Genomic DNA, 22,174 nt, shown 5'->3' with positions numbered 1-22,174 from the left:
CAGTGAGGGGAGGATTCTGGTTGGATGGAGCTCTTCTGTCATCACTCTTGGTGAAGCAGGACCCAAATACAGAGACAACCCAAAGAATTTAATAGTTTGAACAATCAAATTACACTGATACCTGACTGGTCAACAACAAACCCATGAGTCATACCACCTGCAGATGAATTCTAATCGATATCTGTGGATGTTTGGATCTGATGGTCTTTTGACTCCATTGTAACAGAAGATTGCAGCATAACGTTAGCAGATAAAGTGTGGCGTTAGCTCACCTGTGAATTAGTTGGTTTTGACAACCATCTTATAGCTGGTTAACATCAGCTAGTTAGCCTTAAAATTTCTGATGAAAGTAAAGGATTTAAACAGTAGAACATTTGCTTCTAAGCAGCAAACTGGTGGTGTACTGTACTTGTGTGAACACTGCAAAGATTGTGGTACGCGCTGCGTGACATGTTACACCCACTGTATCATTACAGCTGCGGCCATGTGTCGGGATATGGAGGTTGTGTGGCTGAGGAATGCAGTCCCCAAAGAAAACAGCTCTCTGACAGGAAGACAGGTGCCAAACTTTTTATAGTTTAACAGGTAAGTATCGGGACATCTATACTTTATTTGGGTGGACTTGTTACCAAATAAAAGACTTGTTTGTGCCAGTACCACTGCAGCACATTCCACTGCTTCCTGCCACTGCATCGTGCTGATTCTCCAGACAGAGAATGAGCTGATCATGAACCATTGCATCAAAATAACCAAATTATCCCTTTAGTAACTGTAAGGTGAATTATTTGTTCACTGCATCCCTTAAGTATATACCATTAAAACATGGCGTAATGATCTGAACAGTTTTTTTTTAATATGTGGCACCAAACACTTAACAGGAACAAAACACAGAGACTGACGTCTGAGTTTAAATCGGTTATGGACTTTTATTACATTCTTTCTATAAGGTTTACATGTTGGCATAAACAAAATGATAGGGATTTCAAAAGTTTGTGTTTGGCACCAGGTGGAAACAACATTGTCAGTTGTAAAGAAATCCTGTATATATCATTCAAATTTAGAACACCTTTCCCTCCCACATCAGTTCTGCCAATAACACACGTGGTCAGATTTTTTTGTACTTACATACACAATTTTTTGAATGCCTTGATTACTTGCACATGTTTTTTCAATATCATAAAACTGTAATAAATGGAATTCAGATTAAATGAAAATGCTACATTTCTAACATTTGAGTACACAAACTACATAAACATTTCTTACAGCAACATGAAGTTAATGCTGATTAAATGCAAACGAGTCTCGGCAAGAGGCGAACAAAATACAGATTACAAAAACCACATCCTTCTTACTCAAGTGTTGCCATTACCACATGCAACTGCATCTTTCAATTGCTTTATGTCATACATTTTAGCTCATATATGCAGATTTTCTGGGCTGCACGGTGGTGCAGTGGTTAGCACTGTGGCCTCACATTAACAAGGTTCCGGGTTCGAGTCCCGGCTCTTTCTGTGTGGAGTTTGCATGTTCTCCCCGTGCCTGCGTGGATTCTCTCCGGGTACTCCGGAGACATGCAATTTGGGGACGAGGCTGATTGAATTCCCTAAATTGACCGTAGGTATGAATGTGAGTGTGAATGGTTGTTCGTCTCTGTATGTTGGCCCTGCGATGGACTAGTGACCTGTCCAGGGTGAACCCCGCCTCTCGCCCATAGATGCTGGGATATGCTCCAGCCCCCCGCAACCTTTACTAGTAAGGAATAAGCGGAAGACAACGATGGATGCAGATTTTCTGTCGTTCTTTGATTACTTGCACATATCACTTCAAAGTAACATGAAGAAAATACAGATTAAATGAAAATGACACATTTATAATAATCATGTACTTGAACATGAACACAATGTCAACATGAAGGTAAAGCTGATTAAATGCAAAATATGTCTCAGTAAGAGTTAAAAAAATGTCTCTGTCTCTGTTGCCAGTTATATCTGTGTCCTCACCACAGACTTTCGCCCATCTGATACATACACAATATTACTTGCTTTTCTCCTCTGCAGTGAATCACATAAAACAAAGCTGCATGACCATCAAGCACTATGCATGACTGTGATGGTAAGTATATTTGAATCCAACTTCAGTCCCATCATGTAAGTTGGAAATGTACGTCGTCTCTTACTTGCTATTAAATGACTCTCGCAGGCTGTCTTCTGCCTGCGAATCTGTGATATCTTTCCATGTTCCTGGAATATCAGCAGGCTTTGCATTATATGCTTTGGCAAATTCATTGTTGAACTTTGCCAACACATACTTCCAGTAGTTTGATGCCTCGAGGCTTCCATCTGGAGGAATATGCCATTGTGGGTAGATTTCTTTGTAACATTTGTAAGGGTGCCATTTTGAAACTTTCGACGTTCTAAAACATACATCACTGATCACAAGAGAAGAACAAATGTCAGTGACGAGTTCTGTTGTGCTTTCCCATCTGAATGCACCGAGAGCCTGTGAGCGATGTAGCCGAGCCCAGTGCTCACTGTGGTTACCGCCTCCAGCATCACAAGGAGCTTTGCAGAATGGACACTGTTGGCCACATCCAATCATATCTGTGACAAGTCCATTCAGGGGATTTGGTTTCAGCTTATCCAGCTTCACGTGAATGTTTGTTTTTTTAAATTCCCCCTCAAGAACACGAGTCATGTCCTTCACACACTGTGTGAGCCACTGAGCAAACTGCTCCTGGTTTGCATTGTTAAGGATCATGAAGTCATTAAGTGCTTTCGGACATATTTTGAGTTCATCTCCAAGTTCTTTGCAGACATTGTCAACAAATGTCTTCAAGTTGTTATTTTGTTGTCCATTTTTGGCCTTTTCGATAGCTTTGTTTACACAACTAATCCGTGATTGAATATGTCGATTCTCAAACTTAGATATTGTTGATGAGTCTGAGAAATGATGCAGTATTTGGTTGAGGATCCATTTCTTTATGTACTCTTCATAAGAAGAAACATAGCTGAAATAATCTTCAAATTTATCCTTCTTGAGTAAATCCAGTAAAACTGAATGCTGGAAGGATATCCGTGTGCTGAACTGCTGGAGTGTCCGGATTTCCCCGATGATATCAGGACCCAAGGAACAGTAGACAAAGTCTGTGACTGCAGGTTTCAAGCATTGGTTGGTGAACTCCTCTGCCTTCTTCTGGCACTGGTCGCGTTTCTGGAACACGTTCTGAAAGCCCTCACGAAACTTCTCTTTGTTCTGATTCAGGCATCTGTAAGGATCATTCATATGATTGAAATCTTCATGCATTTTCTGAAACGCTCTGGCTGAAAATCCACAGATGTGCTGTTTTAGTGAAACTTCAAAGTCAATATCTGCAATCAGATTTTCAATTCTTAGCAGCTTCTTATCAATCATGTGGAGGATCTCCTGGATGTAAGTGTCGTGGTAGTCACCCTTCCTTTTCACTATTTCACTTACAGACTCTGTGCAAGCTGCTATGATGCTGTCAGCCTCTTTCTGTACAGCCATTGTGTGATTGGGATCACTGAAAATTTTGGTCACATCTTTTCTAATGCGTTTAAAGAATCCTTCAGGTTTATATTTGAAAGGCTCCAATCCACAATCTTGAAGCTTTTCTAGACTTAGTAACTCACAGGCATGACTCCCCTTGTATGAGATATTTGTTCTCAGACAGTGAGAAACACGGGTGAAGACATCTGTTGGCTTTTGTTTTGAAAAAGACAGCTCTTTCAGTGTTGTATCCCACATCCGACCAAACACTGTGTCTAGCTCCCTGTCCGTCATCTCAACTTTGGTCTTCCGGCACTCCTCAATTAGGTCACACACCCGCACTTCTAATTCATCGGTGTATTTCTTCTTGATTCTATCAACTTCTGTCATTCCCTGTTTGATTTGTGCTGTTGCTGTGAGCTGATAATGTACATTGTTCTCGATATCTCTACGAAGCATTTTCACGCTGTTTGCAAATTCCTGTTTGTATCCTTCAACTAGATACACATGGCCCTCTGTTTGCTTGAAGTATTGTGTCAGATTGTCAAGAAGCTTTGTCTCCCAACCAGTCACCACTGCGCAAGCTTCGCTTTTCAACTGCGCCAGAAGTTCCTTAATGTTTGACATCTTAGATTTCCCAGCAGCTGTACCAAAATTGGAGATAGTGGTTTCAGCCTTGGTCACCCAAGTGTACATGGCCTTTTTAAAGTCCCATTCCCATTTGTTATATTCGGTGCACAGGCTCATGTATGCATCTGCTACAAGGCTGTTTCTGAAGCTGAAGATGAAGTTTTCATGCTTCACGGCATTCCACAGGCTTGACATCCACTCTGTGAAGCCCAAAATGTTGTTAGCAGATGACCCACAATGTCCCAGTACTTGGACTATGTTTTTCTTCAGCTCAAAAACAGCCTCACTGTACCCTGCATTGACTGGTGCCATCGGTGGCACTCCATTCCAGAGTCCAGGAATGTACCAGGTCCCTGTATCTGGATTGTATTCCATCACATCAGTGAAACTCTTGTTCTTCTCTTTCCTTTCCATTTTGGCCGCTGCCTGGGTCATCTCATTTAACTGCTCCAAGAGCAGTTTCCTGCCTCTTGAGTTGTTCACGTGGGCTGACACATCTGACACGTTCTGGTGGACAAACTGACATTTCGGCTTCTTGCCAACTTCTTTCATCCTGAGAAAAGCATGCACGACTATTTGGAGGATGTCCTTCATTTCTGTTGAGTTCTCCATTGCAATATTGATAATGGTGATATCACTCAGTCCCACAACAAGTGTTGCAAGCTCATTGTCATGCTCATGACTGTCATCTAGTTGTGCAAGCTCTGGGGACTTCAGGCCCTCAGTGTCAATGATCACCATAAAGTCGCAGTTGAGTTCTTTCTTGACATCCTCACTGATTCTGATGAGCAGCATGAAGGCCCCTCGTGTGCATCGACCACTGCTGACGGCAAACTGCACTCCAAACATTGTGTTAAGGAGAGTGGACTTCCCTGTGCTCTGAACTCCAAGAACTGTGACTACCAATATTTTGTTTTGAGGAGACACCAAGTGATTGAGCTCAGACAGAACATCACTCACCCATCTGAGAGGTATGTTGGATGCATCTCCATCTACAAGCTCAAGGGGAAATCCATCAAGCAACAATTCTGCACACAGTTTCGGAAGGTGCTTTAATTGTTGACGGGCTGGGTCTTTTTCAGGAAGGGAAAGCGAAGCTTCGTAGGTCTGACCCATTTCACGGAAAAAGTGTTCAGTCCCCAGTGAGCTGCTGGAAAGTTGTCGGTCGATGTCTTTGATTTCCTCTTTGTTCTCTGAACTCTTGGACTTCTTTTGGAACTGCTCCCTGAGGCCAGACAATTTTTCTCGAGACAGATTATCGAGATTCATTCGCATCCATTTCAGGAAGTAACATCTCTCGATCCCTGGGCTTGATATTGCATTGATGAAGCAGGTTATACCACTTGACATTTCATATGAGTTCTGCTTGTCACGAAGATTTTTTCTCTGTACTCGCAGATCAGATTTGTAGTTTTCTATGCTTTTCGACTCAACTTTACGAAGCCGAAATTCTTCCTTCTCCAAGCAAGTCAGTTCCTTCCATATTTTCCCTTGCCGAGGAAGCTGGTGGAGCTTGTATTTGAGGGTGTCTTGAATTCCTGCAGTGATTCCATCTGCATTTGTTTTGGCCTTTTGGCACTCTGAAGAGTCTTCATCAACCAAGATTCCCAGTTCATGAGCAATAACAGCCATCTGCTCAATTTGCATCCTCTTATTCATTGAGTTCTCCACTACATCCTTGACTGTTTCCCTCAAATTCCTGACAAAGTCTGCATCATTCATGCGCTTAGTCTTCAAAACAATGTTGCTGTTCGTCAAGCCTAATTCAGTTGCTACTTTTTCTAAATCATCCATGGAGAACTCCCTACTTTGATGGTTACCCACTAAGAAAATCTGCGCTTTTTGCCATTGGTTGGTCAGTAACTTGCACCCAGATTTTAGATCATCAAAGAACACAAAAACTGCTGCAGATGTCTGACACAAAAAAGAGTACTGTGTCTCAAACTCAGTAATGTTCCCACGAAGGTTAGCAACAGCGACGGCCTCGTTGAAAATATCCATGTTTTTGTTTCCACAAGGAAGATACCAGGTAATTTCAGTCAGTCCATCTGATATTCTCCTTGGACTGTCACCACACTCCATGTTGTGGTGAACAAAGGTGTCATGGTTCTGCTGAGAGTTACTCAGAAGCTTGTTGAGAATCTCTGACTTTGACAAGGAGCACTCACCCAGTCTCACAAAAGATATCAGTGGAAGCTCAGAGAGCACTATTCTCTCTTCAACAAAGCTCTTGGATTCCGAGTGTGACTGAGGTCTGTACTTTTTGACAATGTCTCTCATGGCCCACAGCATGAGTGTGCATTCTTTTGAGTCACAATTAGGAAGCAGCAGAGGTACAGAAAACTGACACATAGACATTTTGAGTGCTATTTCCTGCTGTACAAATCCATCAGAACACAGAAAGAGAGCTGTGATTATGTCAAGAGGGTTCAACGTGTCACCTGAGGTTGAAGCATCAACTAGATTCTTCAGGTCTAACTTTGTGTTCCCTGATGAAGCATCACAGTTTGACTCAATGTTTGATTGACATTTGCCATTTCTAGCTGTCACATTGACCATCATGAGTCTTTTTAGAAAATACCATGGTAGATCTGAATTGCACTTGGCAACGTCATTAGCAATGGTCTTCTTATCAATCTGAAGTACTCTTCTCAGGGACAGCTTATTCTTGTAGTACTGCATCAAACTTAGTTCTTGCAAGAAGCTCTCCAGTTGTATCACTGTGGATAGAAAAGGATTTATTATTTCAAACCACTTGCAGGAAGTTTTCAAAACATATACAGCATATACACATAGTACTGGCATATATTAAATAAGTGTACATATCTTGGGATTTGGAGAATCTAGGCATAATAAGTTATAATAAAAATTATTACAGAACCTTGGTTATGTCTTGTGTAGTAATTCACTGGCTAATTTTTACACACTGTACATCACTACTCCAAATGTAAGTTTAAATGGAACAATAAGATGAAACCTGAACAAGCTAGCAAGGTCTGCTCTCCTATAATTCCACTTTGTTCCTCATGAGATGATAGTGTCAGTCGCACTAGGAAACTGTGACTGTCCCAAAGGCTGCATTGATACTCCTCCCACTCGCCCAAGCTCTCTCAAGGTAATGCTTAATCAGCTGTGTTATAGCTATAGTCTGTTTGCTCAAATCAAGATTTTTTAATAACTGAACATAACTGGATAACGACGTCAAGTCAAGTCAATTTTATTTATATAGCGCCAAATCACAACAAAAGTCATCTCATGACACTTTCCAAGTAGAGCAGGTCCAGTACCACACTCCTTCAATGAATTTACACCCAAAAGTTCTCCATGAGTAAGCACATCCTGCAACAGTGGCGATGAAAACCTTCCTTTTAACAGGCAGGAATGTCGAGCAGATCCAGGCTCAATGGGGACGGCCTTCTGCTTTGACCGGTTGGAGGGAAAGAGAGCAGGAGAGTGGGGCAGAGACAAAGACAGATAATGGAGGAAGACAGATATGCAGAAGGAAAGAGAGGGACAGAGATGAAGAGAGAGAGAAAAGGAAGAGACTGATGGACAGACGGGGACGTAAGCAGGTGGAGCTATGGGTGGCAGCTGGAGCCTCTTCAGGTCTGCAGCCTCCTCCAGCAGCACCCGGAATCTGGGATGAGGGGAGCCTGAAGGCTCCGGAGAAGATGACTAGTTTGTAATACGTATGAGTATGATTTAGAAGACATGGATTACAGTTTTGCTGTTATATAATGGAAGATTTATGACCTCTGGAGTCATGAGTCATGCAGTGATTACATTTTTGTGAGCTTAAGATACCTTGATTATTTGCCAGTACTTGAAAGGCACAATACACTGTTGGCCCAAGTATAAATTTTATCTTAGGGCTAATCTAATCTCATCCTGGCTAAGACATGAGCTGCACCATTTGAAGTGGCAATTCAAGGGAGCAAGTGAGGAGATTGGACTTGCAGAACTTCGTGGCATGCAGAGGAAAAATCTGCTAACTCTAAAGAGCTCAATTTCACAAGCGATGGAGTAAAGCTAGAACCAGGAAATCACTGCCTTCACAGCTAAAAACCCCTATGGGTCCATGAAACAGCTGCTAGGACTGAAATGCATTGACCACTTTAAGACCTCAAAGGAGGGGATAGACAACCAAGTCCATAACACTGAAAGCAATGTAGCACGAGAAGAAACTTAAGAAGGATGAAGATCCTCAATCAACCCATTGGAGCCAACCATAGCCTTTTTTTGTATGGATCCCAAAGAAGGAGAATTCAAGCAACATCAAGCAGTTAAGGATGATCTTATTGCTCAATGTCAAGGGGAAGTATCACTGCCCATTGCTGACAGAGTACCCTATGAAAAACAAGTACATTGACGCCTGTAAAAGGGGGCTATATCAGAGGTTCCAGGATGCTTCGAGGACAATGAAGTGGTAAGACAGCTGATAAGAGAGGGAAGGATGACGGGACCTGGTGTCACTGTGGCTGGACCTTGCCAACACGTACAGCTCCATACCTCACAAGTAAGTGAAGATGACACTGGAACAGCCTACCCTGCATTGCCAGTAATTAGGACTCTCCATTTCCTCTTACATGGTAACAGGAGTTGGTCAGGCTTGATGTGTCGCCCCCTCCTTTTCCTTGTCCCCACAACTGGACGATGAAAATGTCAGTGGATGTTCCAAGGACAGGACTACAGCAGGAACCATTTTGACCAACTAGAAGACCTTGATTTTGCTAATGACTTGGCTCTGATCTCAGAAACACATAAACACCACATTACGTGAACACAGCAAGCAGCTAGGCCTCAGGATAACTATTGGGAAACCCAGGGTCATGAGGCTCAACACCAAATCCCACCAACCTATCACAATCAAGGAGCAAATCCTGGAAGAAGTGACTGAGTTTGTATACCTAGGAAGCAACATCAACACAAAGGGAGGAGCCGATAAGCATGTGGCGCTGCACATCAGCAAGGCAAGATATGTTTTTAGAACACTCTATTCTGTATGGCTTTCTTCCCAGCTTTCCAGAAACACCAAAATCAGAATCTTCAATACAAACGTTAAATCTGTCCTTCTCTATGGCTGTGAGACCTGGAAAACCACCAAAGCAATCATCAGTAAATTGCAAGTGTTTGTTAACAACTGCCTCAGATACATACTGAGAGTCTGGTGGCCCAATAAGGTAAGCAATGTAGACCAATGGAAACACATGAACCAGGACCAAGTCCACAAAAAGTCCAGACAGTAACACAAGTTTTCAGTCAAGTTTCGACCTTGACATAACAAGGACTTGCAGGTTGAAACTTTGTTATTTTTTCTCTGTACTCGCAGATCAGATTTGTAGTTTTCTATGCTTTTCGACTCAACTTTACGAAGCCGAAATTCTTCCTTCTCCAAGCAAGTCGGTTCCTTCCATATTTTCCCTTGCCGAGGAAGCTGGTGGAGCTTGTATTTGAGGGTGTCTTGAATTCCTGCAGTGATTCTCCTCAGGAGAGGATTGGCCATACACTTCAGAAAGATCCAAAAAATATAGCAAGGAAAGCCCTGGACTACAACCCTCAAGGCAAGAAGGTGAAGTCCATTGCCCAGAAGAGAGTGAGGTGTAGGTCCATGGTGAGTGCCCTATGCTCCCAAGGGGGCAAAGAGGATTAAGCAAATAAGCAAAGCCCACTGGAACAGCATTGCATCCAAAGCATAACAACTTCAATCTGAGGTTCACCTCTGGGACCACCACATCTGAGTGGGACCATTTGGAGAAAGAGGTCATCAGCTAGTGCACCATCTCGATGAGCTGTTTTACCTTGGCCATGAACAGGTTGAAGTCCAGTGCAGAGGCCCATTAACCAAATCTCAAGTGAGGCAGCCACCCCTCAGAGCTTTTATGGATGATGTGAAAGTAACAACATCATGAGTCCTGGGAAGCAGATGGACCCTCCGGGGTTTTTGAGAGGCTAACCATGTGAGGACTGGACGTAACTGGAGGGCAACAGAAGCAGTCGACAAGACGGAATCACAGCTGTGCCACAAAGTGTCATTAGGATTGATAAATATAACTGTTTGTTTTATACAATACTGCGTCGATATTCTGGCCCCTTGAATCCATATCATATGGCAATATGTCATGATAAAACAGTATCATGACCCATGTTGATAACAGCTACATTTTAAGCTGTACATGAGAAAGTAGACTGAGCTACTGATAAAGCCTTTCTCGTGTTCAGCTTTGCCACCATTTATCACTCTTCAAGAGACAGAACCCCCGGAAAGCAGCTGGACCAGGTTCTGTCTCCTCCTTGAAGCACTGCGCTGATCAGCTGTCTCCAGTGTTCACAGACATTTTCAACACCTCACTGGAGACACGTGCCAGCCTGCTCAAGACTTCAACCATCATTCCTGTTCCCAAGAAACCAAGGACCACAAGACTTAACGAATTCAGACTCATCGCCCTGACCTCTTTGGTCATGAAGTCCTTCGAGCGCCTTGTGCTTTCACACCTTAAAGACATTACTGACCCTCTCCTGGACCCCCTGCAGTTTGCCTACAAAGCCAACAGATCTGTAGACAATGCTGTCAACCTGGCCCTCCACTACATCCTCCAGCACCTGGACTCCGCAGGAACCTACGTCAGGATTTTGTCTGTGGACTTAAGCTCTGCTTTCAATACCATCATCCCAACTCTGTTACAGGAGAAGCTCTCCCAGCTGAACGTGCCTGACTCCACCTGCAGGTGGATTACAGACTTCCTATCTGACGGATCCACCCCAGGGCTGCGTTCTTTCTCCTCTGCTTTTCTCCCTGTATACAAACAGCTGCATCTCCAGTCACCAGTCTGTCAAGCTCCTGAAGTTTGCGGACGACACCACCCTCATCAGTCTCATATCTGATGGTGATGAGTCCGCCTACAGGTGGTAGGTTGACCACCTGATGACCTGGTGCAACCAGAACAACTGAGAGCTCAATGCTCTTAAGACAGTGGAGATGGTTGTGGACTACAGGAAGAACTCAGCCTCACCTGCCCCTATCACCCTCTGTGACTCCACCATAGACACTGTGGAGTCTTTCTGTTTCCTGGGAACCATCATCCCCCAGGACCTCAAGTGGGAGCCAAACATCAGCTCCCTCATCAAGAAAGCACAGCAGAGGATGTACTTCCTGCAGCAGCTGAAGAAATTCAGTCGTCCAAAGACAATGATGGTACACTTCTACACAGCCATCACTGAGTCCATCCTCACCTCCTCCATCACCATCTGGTACGCTGCTGCCACCGCCTAGGACAAGGGCAGGCTGCAGCGTGTCATTCGGTCTGCAGAGAAGGTGATTGGCTCGAATCTCCCATCTCTTCAGGACCTGTACACCTCCAGGACCCTGAGGCACGCTGAAAAAATTGTGGCGAATCCCTCCCACCCTGGACACAAACTCATTGAGACTCTCCCCTCTGGCAGGAGGCTGTGGTCTACCAGGACCAAAACTTGACGCCACAAGAACAGTTTTTTTCCCGTCTGCTGTCAGCCTTATCAACAGGGCCCAGAACCCCCTGACACTCTTTACACTCCACCTCTGCCTCTGTCTGCCTGTCACATCAACAGTACCATAACTCTATGTGTTACATTCACGCTCAACTCGGACTACTTGTTCATTGGCACCTTTTCATTTGCACATTTGTCTGTGGTATTTTATTACTGATGACTGCACTGCTCCTTTATTCAATCAAATAGATTTTATATATTTATATTTTTTATACTTTTCTGCACTTTAAGAATTTAGTTTATTGGACTGCATGTACCAGCAGCACCACAAGAAATTCCTCGTATGTGTAAAATTGTACTTGGCAATAAAGTCTTTTCTGATTCTGATTGTGTCTTCTATCTCTGTTTTTTCATCATAGCTCAAAGCTCAGGAATGTAAGTGTTGCCGTTAATCATCTGGTAGAATCAGAAAATTAATAAAGAATTTTGAATTTCCATGTTTTATACAATTGGGGTGAAAGAGGATATAGGAGAGAGGAATATGAAGGGCTAGCTTATTCAGGTAACCTACACATTGTAACCTTTAATGTATATGTTTACCACATATGCATGCAAATTTTGAATACAAGTAAATCATAGCGAAGATTATGATTTTTTTTAAATCATCCCGATTCACTCCCTATTTCTTACTGATTTCCTGCTTTTTTTTAACCAGCAGAATATTGTGATGGCTTTTTATGCTTCACAGTCCCAATAATAGACAATGGACTATCAACCTACTGAGTTGAGCTGTAGATATTTAATCATGGTCAGTTTGTCTTAATGAGACTGAGATACATTTGCTGTGGGGTAAAGCCACCTACCAGAGCCACTCTCTCGCATTTATAATGCAGTTTGCTGATGCTGTAATCCTGATCTCTAGTATAATAAACTACAACCCATGCTGAGGACAACGCCTCCTCATTTTTTTAATTGCACTCTTGGATATATCTGACTATGAAAACATGAACCCAGGTCTGTTTGTTAAGCATCCTGTTCATACCTGGCATATGGATGTGTTTCTTCTGTAGAGACGGTGTCTCATTTACCCGCACGATATTCAAATCAACACATACATTATTTAAATTAGCAAACAACATACAGGCGATTATCTCTTCTTCCAGAATTTTTGATTGTTGTCTTTTTGGATAGTTGCAGTCCAGAATATTTGATTTTGCAGAAGTCTCTTTCTTTAAAAACATTTGTTGAGGTTTCTTTTGGGGGGTTGGCAATTTGGTGTGAAACTGTACATTTTGGGATCCCCCATTAAGTACCAGCCAACCTAAAGAATATCTAATTAGGGCCTGAGCCAGAAGGTACTTCTGGCGAAGACCCTATAATGTTTGCTCGGCAGAGCAACACATTAGCAGCACTAAAAACACTAAAAACACCCACTAAACAGTGTCCCAGGCCCCCCAACACCCATGAAGCAACTGGGTCAGACGGCCCGGAGCCAGTTTTCACATACACACCCATTCAAAACCTGGTATTATACTGTTCTTGCTCTCAATGAGTGCGCGCTATATGCGCATAATGCGCATAATCTAATTTGACCTCCTGAACATGCATGAAATTCGCTGAAATTCGGCACAATCGTTCGGTATGTCTCAACATTCACTAATCGAAAACAAAAACGCCACAAAAGTCTATAGCGCCACCTAGGGAGCCACACAAAAAAAAGATAATTTTTTAAAATTTCGCGCGCTATAACTCCTCACACAAAACTCCCACAGACATGGGACCAACACCGTTGGACTCGTCTCATCAAGACGAACAATTCTTACACTCTGACCCCTCACCTATCTCCAACAGAATGTCCACAAATTGGACAAAACTGTCAAAATCAGGACTTTTTTTACTCCCCGAACAAAATCTATCTCCTCCTAAACCGTAAATGCCAGGGCTTCCAAACTTTCACACATTACTCTCCCAACTGTGCTGATTAAAAGTTCAGTAAGAATAATATACTACGCGCTCGGTTCCCATTTTATAAGCCGTCAAAGTCGGGGAGACACGTTTCACGCTTACAATGGAAGTCAATGGGGAGGCCGTGTCCTCTCATGGTGCATACTCTCGAACAAATGCTTCTCACGTCTACACCATACATCGCACAGCTTTTAAAAACATATCACTGTATTCCTAACAAATGTAAAATCCCTACAAAAATATGGTATTTTGTGTGACTTTTGACCAACGTAGGCCGACTTATTCAGCTTTTCCACACTACATTTCTCTGAATCCTCCACTCTCTCCACTCCAGCACAGATCAGACACAGTGCAGCGGGGGAGGGGTTCTTAAAGGGCCAGCTGGCAGCTCTGCTCTCAGCTCTGCTCTCCACTCTGACAGAGATGGCAGAGAGCGAGCAGAGAAGGGAGGGGTTCTTAAAGGGCCAGCTGGCAGCTCTGCTCTCAGCTCTGACAGAGATGGCAGAGAGCGAGCAGAGAAGGGAGGGGCTCTTAAAGGGCCGGCTCTCAGCTCTGCACTCACACTGTGCAGCGCACTGAGGCTCGTATCTCCTAAACTACAAGGCCTAGGGATTTGCCGATTACACCGTTGGATTCGGGCCGGTGTCAAGGACGCGGCCGTAGGCCGCGCGGGGGCTCAGGCCCTAACAACGCTGCTGCAGCTTTAATTATAGATGCTTTTTAAGAAGTAACCAACATTTTGGAAGATAGGAAACTTAGTTGTCTACTGAATCATGTCACTCATGTTAATATTCATGTGAACAGGAAATACGTTCCAAAAAAGGACACTGTGCAGCTGCCACTCTGACCTCCCTGAGTGTCTCCGGCCTGCTGGTCGTCATTCCTGCTGGCAGGATGGGGTTTAGGTGGCATGTCCACTGCTGCTTCACAGTAAAGTTCAACGAATGAATCTTCATCACTCATGTCCTTGACAAATTAGAATAAGAATCATCAGGTTATGAGCATATCAAACAATACACGTTTATTTAAATATCTGCAAGGAAAACTTACCTCCATGGTGGGAACATTCAGTTATTCTTCACTTGGTGCAGATTATTCAACTTCTTCTCACTAAAAGTAATTTGAGAAAAGTCTGTGAGACCAAAGTTCTATAAACATCACACAAAGTTTAAACTGCTGATTAACAAGAAGATGTAGTAAAACCAGAACATGTTCTGCAAGGATGTGCATCTCTAGTCCAGCTGCAGTTACATGAGGGCTGGAGTCTTCAGTGCTGAAACAGCATTGGTCAGAGTCTCTAATGATCTTCTTATAGCTTCAGACAGAGGTCTTGTCTCTGTGCTTGTCCTTTTGGACCTCAGTGCTGCATTTGACACCATCGACCACAGCATCCTGCTACAGAGACTAGACCATGACATTGGGATTAAAGGAACTGCCCTAAAATGGTTTAAGTCCTACTTATCTGACAGGTTTCAGTTTGTTAATGTTAATAATGACCATTCGGAGTATAGCAGAGTTACATATGGTGTACCACAGGGTTCAGTTTTAGGACCGATTCTCTTCACTCTTTACATGCTCCCATTAGGTGACATAATCCGGAAGCACTCGATCAACTTCCAGTGTTATGCAGATGACACACAACTTTACTGGTCGATGGAGCCAGACGACACAAGCCAGTTTACTCATCTGCAATACTGCCTGAAAGACATTAAATCCTGGATGTCTTCTAACTTCTTAATGCTCAATTCAGATAAAACTGAGGTCATCATTTTTGGACCTAAACACCACAGGGACACACTCTCTAATCGGATCTCTACTCTAGATGGCATCACCCTAACTCCGAGTACAACTGCAAGGAACCTTGGGGTCATTTTTGACCATGACCTTTCCTTCAGCTCCCACATAAAGCATGTGACTAGGACCGCCTTCTTCCATCTGCGAAGTATCGCTAAGATTAGGAATATCCTTTCCCAGAGTGATGCTGAAAAACTGGTGCATGCATTTATCACTTCTCGGCTGGACTACTGCAACTCTCTCCTGTCAGGATGTCCTAAATACTCTCTAAAGAGTCTCCAGCTGGTCCAGAACGCTGCAGCGAGGGTTTTGACGGGAGTTAAGAAGAGAGAACACATCTCTCCCACTTTAGCTTCTCTCCACTGGCTTCCTGTAGGATCTAGAATCGACTTCAAAGTCCTTCTGCTAACTTATAAGGCTCTCAATGATAAAGCTCCATCCTATTTGAAAGAGCTCATTAGTCCCTACTGTCCGACCAGAGCACTCCGCTCCCAGAATGCAGGTCTTTTAGTGATTCCCAGTATCAATAAAAACAGACTGGGAGGTAGAGCCTTCAGGTACCGGCTCCTTTACTGTGGAACCAGCTCTCTCCATGGGTCAGAGAGGCAGACACTTTAACTACGTTTAAGTCCAGGCTTAAGACCTTCCTCTATGACAGAGCCTTCAGTTAGGACTGGTTCAGGTAGCTCTGAACCATTGATAGCTATGCTGCTACAGGCTTAGACTGCTGGGGGACACATCAGGTTACATGGAGCCCTTCCCTCCTCTCCTCTCCTCTCCCCCTCTCTCCTCCTCTCCTCCCTGCACATTTTTAGAACTGTCATTACCACTACTTTTTGCACTTTGTAGTTTGGCCTTGGTGTCTCGCAGTCTCTCTGTGTTTCCACAGATCCACCAGAGCCCCAACCGCCGCCTGCATCGCCCCCCCCCCCTCTTATTCCCTACTGTTACACCGGCCTGCGCTCCCCTCCCATGAACCATTCTGCCATCCAGTCCCCCATCAAGCTGGCTTGCTCTCCCTGCCTCCCCTTCCATGAACCAGTCTGCCATCCAGTCCCCCATCAAGCTGGCTTGCTCTCCCTGCCTCCCCTTCCATGAACCAGTCTGCCATCCAGTCCCTCATCAAGCTGGCTTGCTCTCCCTGTCTCCCCTTCCATGAACCAGTCTACCATCCAGTCCCCCATCAAGCTGGCTTGCTCTCCCTGCCTCCCCTTCCAGAAGCTTCCTTCTTCAGCTGTTATTAACATTTCTATGTTTCCCACATTCTGCATTGTAAACTGTTGTCTTGTCTGTAACAACATCTCCTGCAAGTCTGTCCGTCCTGGTGAGGGATCCTCCTCTGTTGCTCACCCTGAGGTTGAGAAACACTCAAGATGCTTTGTTGAAAGCAGCCATTTTGACACATAATGTTCACAATTTTGAATGATTTAACAAGTTTAGTAATAATTACAATTGTTTTCATGCACGCTGGTTAGGAATGTCTCCCATCTGAATGTCTGTACTTTCATAATACACGTTGCATCATTTTTACTTTTAACCTGCAGATTTGCTTATTTTATTAGCCCTGCAGTGATATGATTTAACAGGAGGCACTTCATTCTCACATGGAAGAGGTAAAGAGTCAACAACAGGAAAGAAAAATTAAAGGTAACTGATTTCATCATCGGTCACAAAAAGGCATCTCTCTTTGCACTGATGAAGTGACCAAACCATCCATAAATAAATTGACACACATCCTCACTGCATACACATTCAGGTTCAGTATTAAGCCTATTATTTGTTATGAGCAAAGATTAATAATCTGCCTGAATCGCTGCGTGTAGTTTCCCCGTGGCTTCCATCAGAGAGAGCTTACCTCGCTTTGTTTCTTCTGTTCCGGAGTTCTTGCGGGATCTGCAGCGAGGCATGCTCCGTTGCCGCTGCTGCTCCTTTTATTCAGACCGTGAAACACTTTCACTTTTGGTTTCGAGGCCACCTGATTTCTCGTAAATTTCCCTTTTCATATAAATGCGAGCAATGAGTGAAGGGGGAGGAGCAGCAGTGCTGCATAAAACGAGTCACTGTGCAACACCCGATATAATAACTGTTGGTGAGGTTTGGCTGCGAAACTTTCATCGGACAAACATTTGTATCAACGAGATAAGTCACATTCTCCACCTGCAAGAATGAAAATACAAAAAACTACGGTGGCCCCAAGGGGCAAAACACAACGACATTTGACAAAACTCAAAAACATTTGACAAAACAGGACATTTCAGATTACGGAATGGGTAGGGACAACATTCTTGTTCGTGATTGGACGAACCCAAGTTTGGCAAAGGTTCAGTTATGTCCTGTTCCTTTTTGCCTACTACTCCTAGGAGCTTCCTTGTGCAAATTTTAAACTGCGTTCGAAAGGATGGGAGAGGATATTGAAATCATAAGGGACTATTTTAAGAAAGGACATTCATACGACGTAATTGACGGAAGATGCTTTCAACATATCATGACATTAAAATGTCCCGTGGAACTCTGAAAGCACGTTTGAAAGATTTAGGACTGAGGACGGGGCGGCTCCTCTTCAACGAGTCACATCAGAAGGGCTATTTTATCAGAGCTGCGCGGACCTGGACAGATGTCTGGATACGGGACTGTGTGGTAGACTTTAAAGCAGAAATATGGCCTCTGTGATAAAAGGGACATGGTAATGCAGATGCTTCGAGAACTGAACCAATGCGGGACCCTTTTGCTGACACATCGTAGGTTCATTAGACACACATACTCTTCTATGGGTCCAAATTACTCGTGGCATGTTGACGGGTTTGACAAATTAAAACCATGTGGCATGGTGATATCTGGCTGCATAGACAGGTTCTCCTGCAGAATCATGTGGCTCAAATGTGGCCCTACTAGGAGGGGGTGAGGGTTTTGTTTACGTGGGTGCCTGCACGTGGGGATTGGAGCAAATGAGAGGGCGGACAGGCTGGCAAAAGAAGCCGTAAAACGTGAACGGGTGGATGTCAATCTGAGTCTGTCACAGTCTGAGGGGAAAAGTGTGGTGTTTAGGAAAATACTGCAACAGTGGCAACAGCAATGGGAGGGGGAGAACAAGGGGAGACATTTATTTTCAGTTACTGGAGTTGTCTCACATTCTATGGGTGTTGGCAAGGCGGGTGGGTGGAGGAGGAAGGAGGAAGTCACATTTTCTGGGCTGAAATTAGGACACACACTTCTGAATAGTTCACTGTTTTTAATTGGAAAACATCCGGACGGCTTGTGCTCCGTGTGTCAGGTGCCAGAGACGGTGCAGCATGTTCTTATTTCGTGTAGATGTTGCAACCGGGAGAGGCAGGTGCTGATCGAACAGTTGCGGGAAGTGGGGCTTGGGGAGGTGACAGTTGCAGCCATCTTGGAGGCGGGGGGGGAGGGGGAGAGGCAAGGGTTGGCTGTTTGAGTTTTTAACAGCCACAGGACTGCAACAGAGAGTGTAATGGGAGTAGTGATGTGAAGAACCAGCAGGAGGCAGCAATGCAACTGTTGGATGCAAGCCGCCGTTAAACAGCAAAGAACACGAAGAAGAAAACGCGCTTCCCTTCATTCCACTTCCGGCGCACGTCAAATGAACATATTGTTCTTCCAAGACGAAAATGTTACCGTTTTAGACTAGGAAGCTCCGGAGAGGTTGACGCAGAGAGTGAGTTTAGGCTCGGAGTTATCGTCTTAAGGTAAGAGGATGGACGTTGGCTCGCTCGCGCTGCTAGCTCGCTAATGTCGGAGGAACCGTTTGTAAGCCAACGCAAGATTCGGTCAAATGGCGGGGAGTAGAAGAGAGAGAGAGAGAGGAGAGGCTGTCACTGAAGGACCATGTTATTTCAGTTCATGTAAGGGTCTCCTAGCTTAACGGTTCTCATTCAACCCAAATACCAGAACTCACTCTCGAGATAAGACGCCCTGGTGATCCAACTGTGACACCTGGCAGTCAACACGCGCAACTGATCATATTTATTACGTGCGAGCCACTCAGGCGGGTTCGTTCCCTGGTCCAGGTGTCTCCTCACGCTGGTGCCCAAGGGAATGAACGAGCCCAGCAAGGTTCGTAAAACCTGTAGGCGAAAGTTGTCGAAATTAGAGAAGAAAAACTGAGAAGGCATAGCAGACATTACGGTGGGGAGACAAGAGAAAGACCTCATCCACCCTAAAGTAGGCAGGAGAGAGGAATCGATCCAGAGGAGAGGACGTGGTCACCCCCGTAGCAGGGAGGCTGAAGGTATCTGTAAATATAAGCAGACTTTAAGTATTTACACTTTACAACTGAAGAACATATGAATAAGCTGGATTGTAAAGACCAACATTTGGAAATGTTTATTGTTGTTTCATCACGAATGACGAAGCAAAAAAGAAGAACCTAGTCTTCGTTTGCTGGGTAATCCGACACAAATATATATTTAAAGAAAAAAAGACCAGTATTTGCCAGATATGACACCGCTGATATCATCAGGCACCCTGGCTGTATGGCAGCCTTCATCTGTTAGGGAAACATCCAGCAGGCCTGAATGAACAACGTCAGGTGGCCACACAGCTGCACCCATAGTGAGAGGCCACATGCAATTTTCAAACGGCAAGGAAACCAAGTATTTGGTAAAAGTTTCTTGTGTACCAAAGCACAAGAGAGACGTCAGACTGGGATTTTCTGTTGGGCTCTAATTAAGTAAACAATTTGAATGGGGTTTTCAGTGGAAGTAAGAATCGTGATGTAAAACTCAGCTTTCCCTTTAATACAACAGGTCATGCAGCAGTTGCAATGTCAGTCAAGATTCTGGTAATTAGGGTTGTGTTCAAAAGCACGCAGCCTAATGTTGCGCTCACATGGAAATTCAAATAAGCTGCCGACGTGATCAGTTGGACTTGGGTTCGTCTCCTGCTCTGACGTGGTCGAAATTTCAAGAAGTCCCCTCTGCTTTTAGGAGATCTTTCATGATCTCAACATGTTTATAGTTAAAATGATGAGATGTATTTCTATGCTCTATTTTTAGAATTTGGCCTCCACTTGTCTCCTAACTTACCTTCTCCACTTCAGTATTTGGACTCGCCTGCTGCTTCAGCGAATACACCCACACACACTCCAGGTGACATGACGGAGCCACGGAACCTGGGGATTTTGACCAGCCCTCAGGCAGCCACCGGGCACGCTGACTCTGCCTCCCCAGCCGTAGAGATGGACCCGGTGGAGTACACCCTTCGTAAGCGGCTCCCCCGGAAACTCCCCAAAAGGCGGAACGACGTCTACGTGAACATGAAGACTGATTTCCGTGCACAGCTGGCACGCTGTCAGAAGCTTCTGGAAGGCGGCGGTCACCGAGAGATCTGTGTTCACGGTCTGGGCCTGGCTATCAACCGGGCCATCAACATTGCTCTGCAGCTGCAGGCTAGCAGCCAGGGGGCGCTACAGCTGGCAGCTAACACCTCCACCGTGGAGCTAGTGGACGACCTGGAACCTGAGGATCCTGACGAGGCCGGGGAGCCGATGACACGTACACGCAACAACTCAGCCATTCATATAAAGGTTTTCTACCCTGACCCTCAGTAACCTCCCTTCCCTCAGTAGAGATGCTGTGTTCTCTGGCGTGGAGAATGACGACCGCCCCGAGGACGAGTAGATGCACTGTTTCAGCCATGACTGGTTGGCCGACCTTGCGTGACTGACCACGTTCTGCCCGTTTGTCCGGCGATGCACGATTGCAGATGTGTCTTGCATTTCATTCATGAGGAGATGACAATAAGAATGTCCTAACGTGATTATCATACACGCTTGTGTTTGGACTGACAGTATTGCTAAATATAAACCCGTGCGTAGCTTGCATCCCTACTTTAGTCTGGTTCAAGATGGTGTCGATGTTTTGCACGCCTCCTCGTAACAGTGGTGTTTGTCAGGTGAAATTCTTATGCAGTGTGACGCCTATTTACATGTTAGCGCCGAAGTTATGCATCTTATTTTCACGTATGAAGTTTTTTTTTTTCCCCCCTGCAGAAATAACAGGACTCCATGCAGATGTTGTACAGGATGTCCACTAGATGTCAGTAGTTGTTGAGCCACAGTGGGGCCAGGATCAGGATGTTATTCCTGGCCTCCTTGTCACAGCTTATTCTCCACTACAGAGTTCAGCAGCGGGTCACAGACCGTCAGCCTGTTCGATTCGGGGTGTCCTGCTGTTTTCATAGGTGTAAGTTGATGTCCGGACAAAAATTAAAATTTGCTGGAATGTGCGACTGTTCACCTTTTATTTAATGATCCAGACTTTGAAGTTACTGCTGAGTGACACTCCCAGCGACGTGTTACAGCGGCCCGGATTCAGCTCTGCTGGTGACACCACTGACCTTAAACATGACCACCAATGCTGTTTCCACGTATCCTTTCTTTATCCAAGAATAATATTTTTAAATAGCAAATTATACAGTGATGGGACAAAATGCGCACACGCACAACACAAAAAAAAAACCCAGGAAAGAAAACATGTACAAACATCCTTAAAAACATCTTGCGCAGCAGCTTAAATACGGAAAACAACAAGGAAGAACACTTAATTAGAAATGGTTTAGCATTCATTTTCTATAAACACTCAAGTTCCCAGGACTGACTGATTGCCTGCCTGCTGTTGGGTGATGAGCAATAGGAGGTGAGGAAAGCGTGTTAGCGTCAGGTTCTGGAAATATTTGCAATTACAGCCTCAGAGGATGTTTGTGTTTCTATCCAGGCAGTCTGGCTATCAGTGGAGGCTCTGGTTGAGTGTTGGTGAGACAGATAATGACAAAGCAGCTTCACAGTTCTCATGGAACC

At 44.5% G+C, this 22,174-nt stretch overlaps 3 protein-coding genes across 6 annotated transcripts in view; 1 reads left to right on the top strand and 2 right to left on the bottom strand.

Moving 5' to 3' along the window:
• Window positions 1-907: 907 nt before the first annotated feature.
• LOC147238400 (up-regulator of cell proliferation-like) lies at window positions 908-17,503 on the bottom strand. The gene is made up of 4 exons (XM_086196883.1): window positions 17,216-17,503; window positions 14,617-14,676; window positions 14,415-14,532; window positions 908-6,857 (listed from the first exon to the last, which is right to left on the bottom strand). The coding sequence occupies exons 2-4, from the start codon at window positions 14,620-14,622 to the stop codon at window positions 2,173-2,175; spliced, it is 4,809 nt and encodes a 1,602-aa protein (XP_086053009.1). The 5' UTR covers window positions 14,623-14,676; window positions 17,216-17,503; the 3' UTR covers window positions 908-2,172.
• Window positions 17,504-18,828: 1,325 nt separating this feature from the next.
• pop7 (POP7 homolog, ribonuclease P/MRP subunit) lies at window positions 18,829-21,603 on the top strand. 3 transcript variants are annotated; one of them, XM_086198051.1, is made up of 2 exons: window positions 18,829-19,064; window positions 20,417-21,603. In XM_086198051.1, exon 2 carries the CDS (start codon window positions 20,471-20,473, stop codon window positions 20,924-20,926), a length of 456 nt encoding a protein of 151 aa, XP_086054177.1. In that variant the 5' UTR covers window positions 18,829-19,064; window positions 20,417-20,470; the 3' UTR covers window positions 20,927-21,603. The 3 variants fall into 3 exon arrangements, with proteins under 3 accessions (XP_086054177.1, XP_086054180.1, XP_086054178.1); XM_086198054.1 differs by lacking the exon at window positions 18,829-19,064 and adding an exon at window positions 19,074-19,220; XM_086198052.1 differs by lacking the exon at window positions 18,829-19,064 and adding an exon at window positions 19,242-19,606.
• Window positions 21,604-21,617: 14 nt separating this feature from the next.
• epoa (erythropoietin a) overlaps window positions 21,618-22,174 on the bottom strand; it is an 8,442-nt gene continuing 7,885 nt past the window's right edge. For both annotated transcript variants that reach the window (XM_086198049.1, XM_086198050.1), the window contains exon 5: window positions 21,618-22,174. This exon is cut by the window's right edge and continues 955 nt beyond it. The gene's annotated coding sequence lies outside the window, so the exon portion shown is untranslated.

Source organism: Aulostomus chinensis, chromosome 24 (genome assembly GCF_037954235.1).
Source record: "Aulostomus chinensis isolate RoL2024-O1b breed Wild chromosome 24, RoL_Achi_v1.0, whole genome shotgun sequence".
NCBI classification, from domain to species: domain Eukaryota; kingdom Metazoa; phylum Chordata; class Actinopteri; order Syngnathiformes; family Aulostomidae; genus Aulostomus; species Aulostomus chinensis.
Note: the sequence above shows the minus strand (reverse complement) of the source record. Positions and strands in the feature narration are given on the sequence as shown.

What these genes read in the sequence shown, in the direction of transcription:
- LOC147238400 (XM_086196883.1), bottom strand. An exon ending in GGCCGGAGACACTCAGGGAG is followed by an intron (nt 6,858 to 14,414) that starts GTCAGAGTGGCA and finishes TTCTATCCACAG; the next exon opens with TGATACAACTGGAGAGCTTC.
- pop7 (XM_086198051.1), top strand. Translation starts at nt 20,471, where the DNA reads ATGACGGAGCCACGGAACCTGGGGATTTTGACCAGCCCTCAGGCAGCC.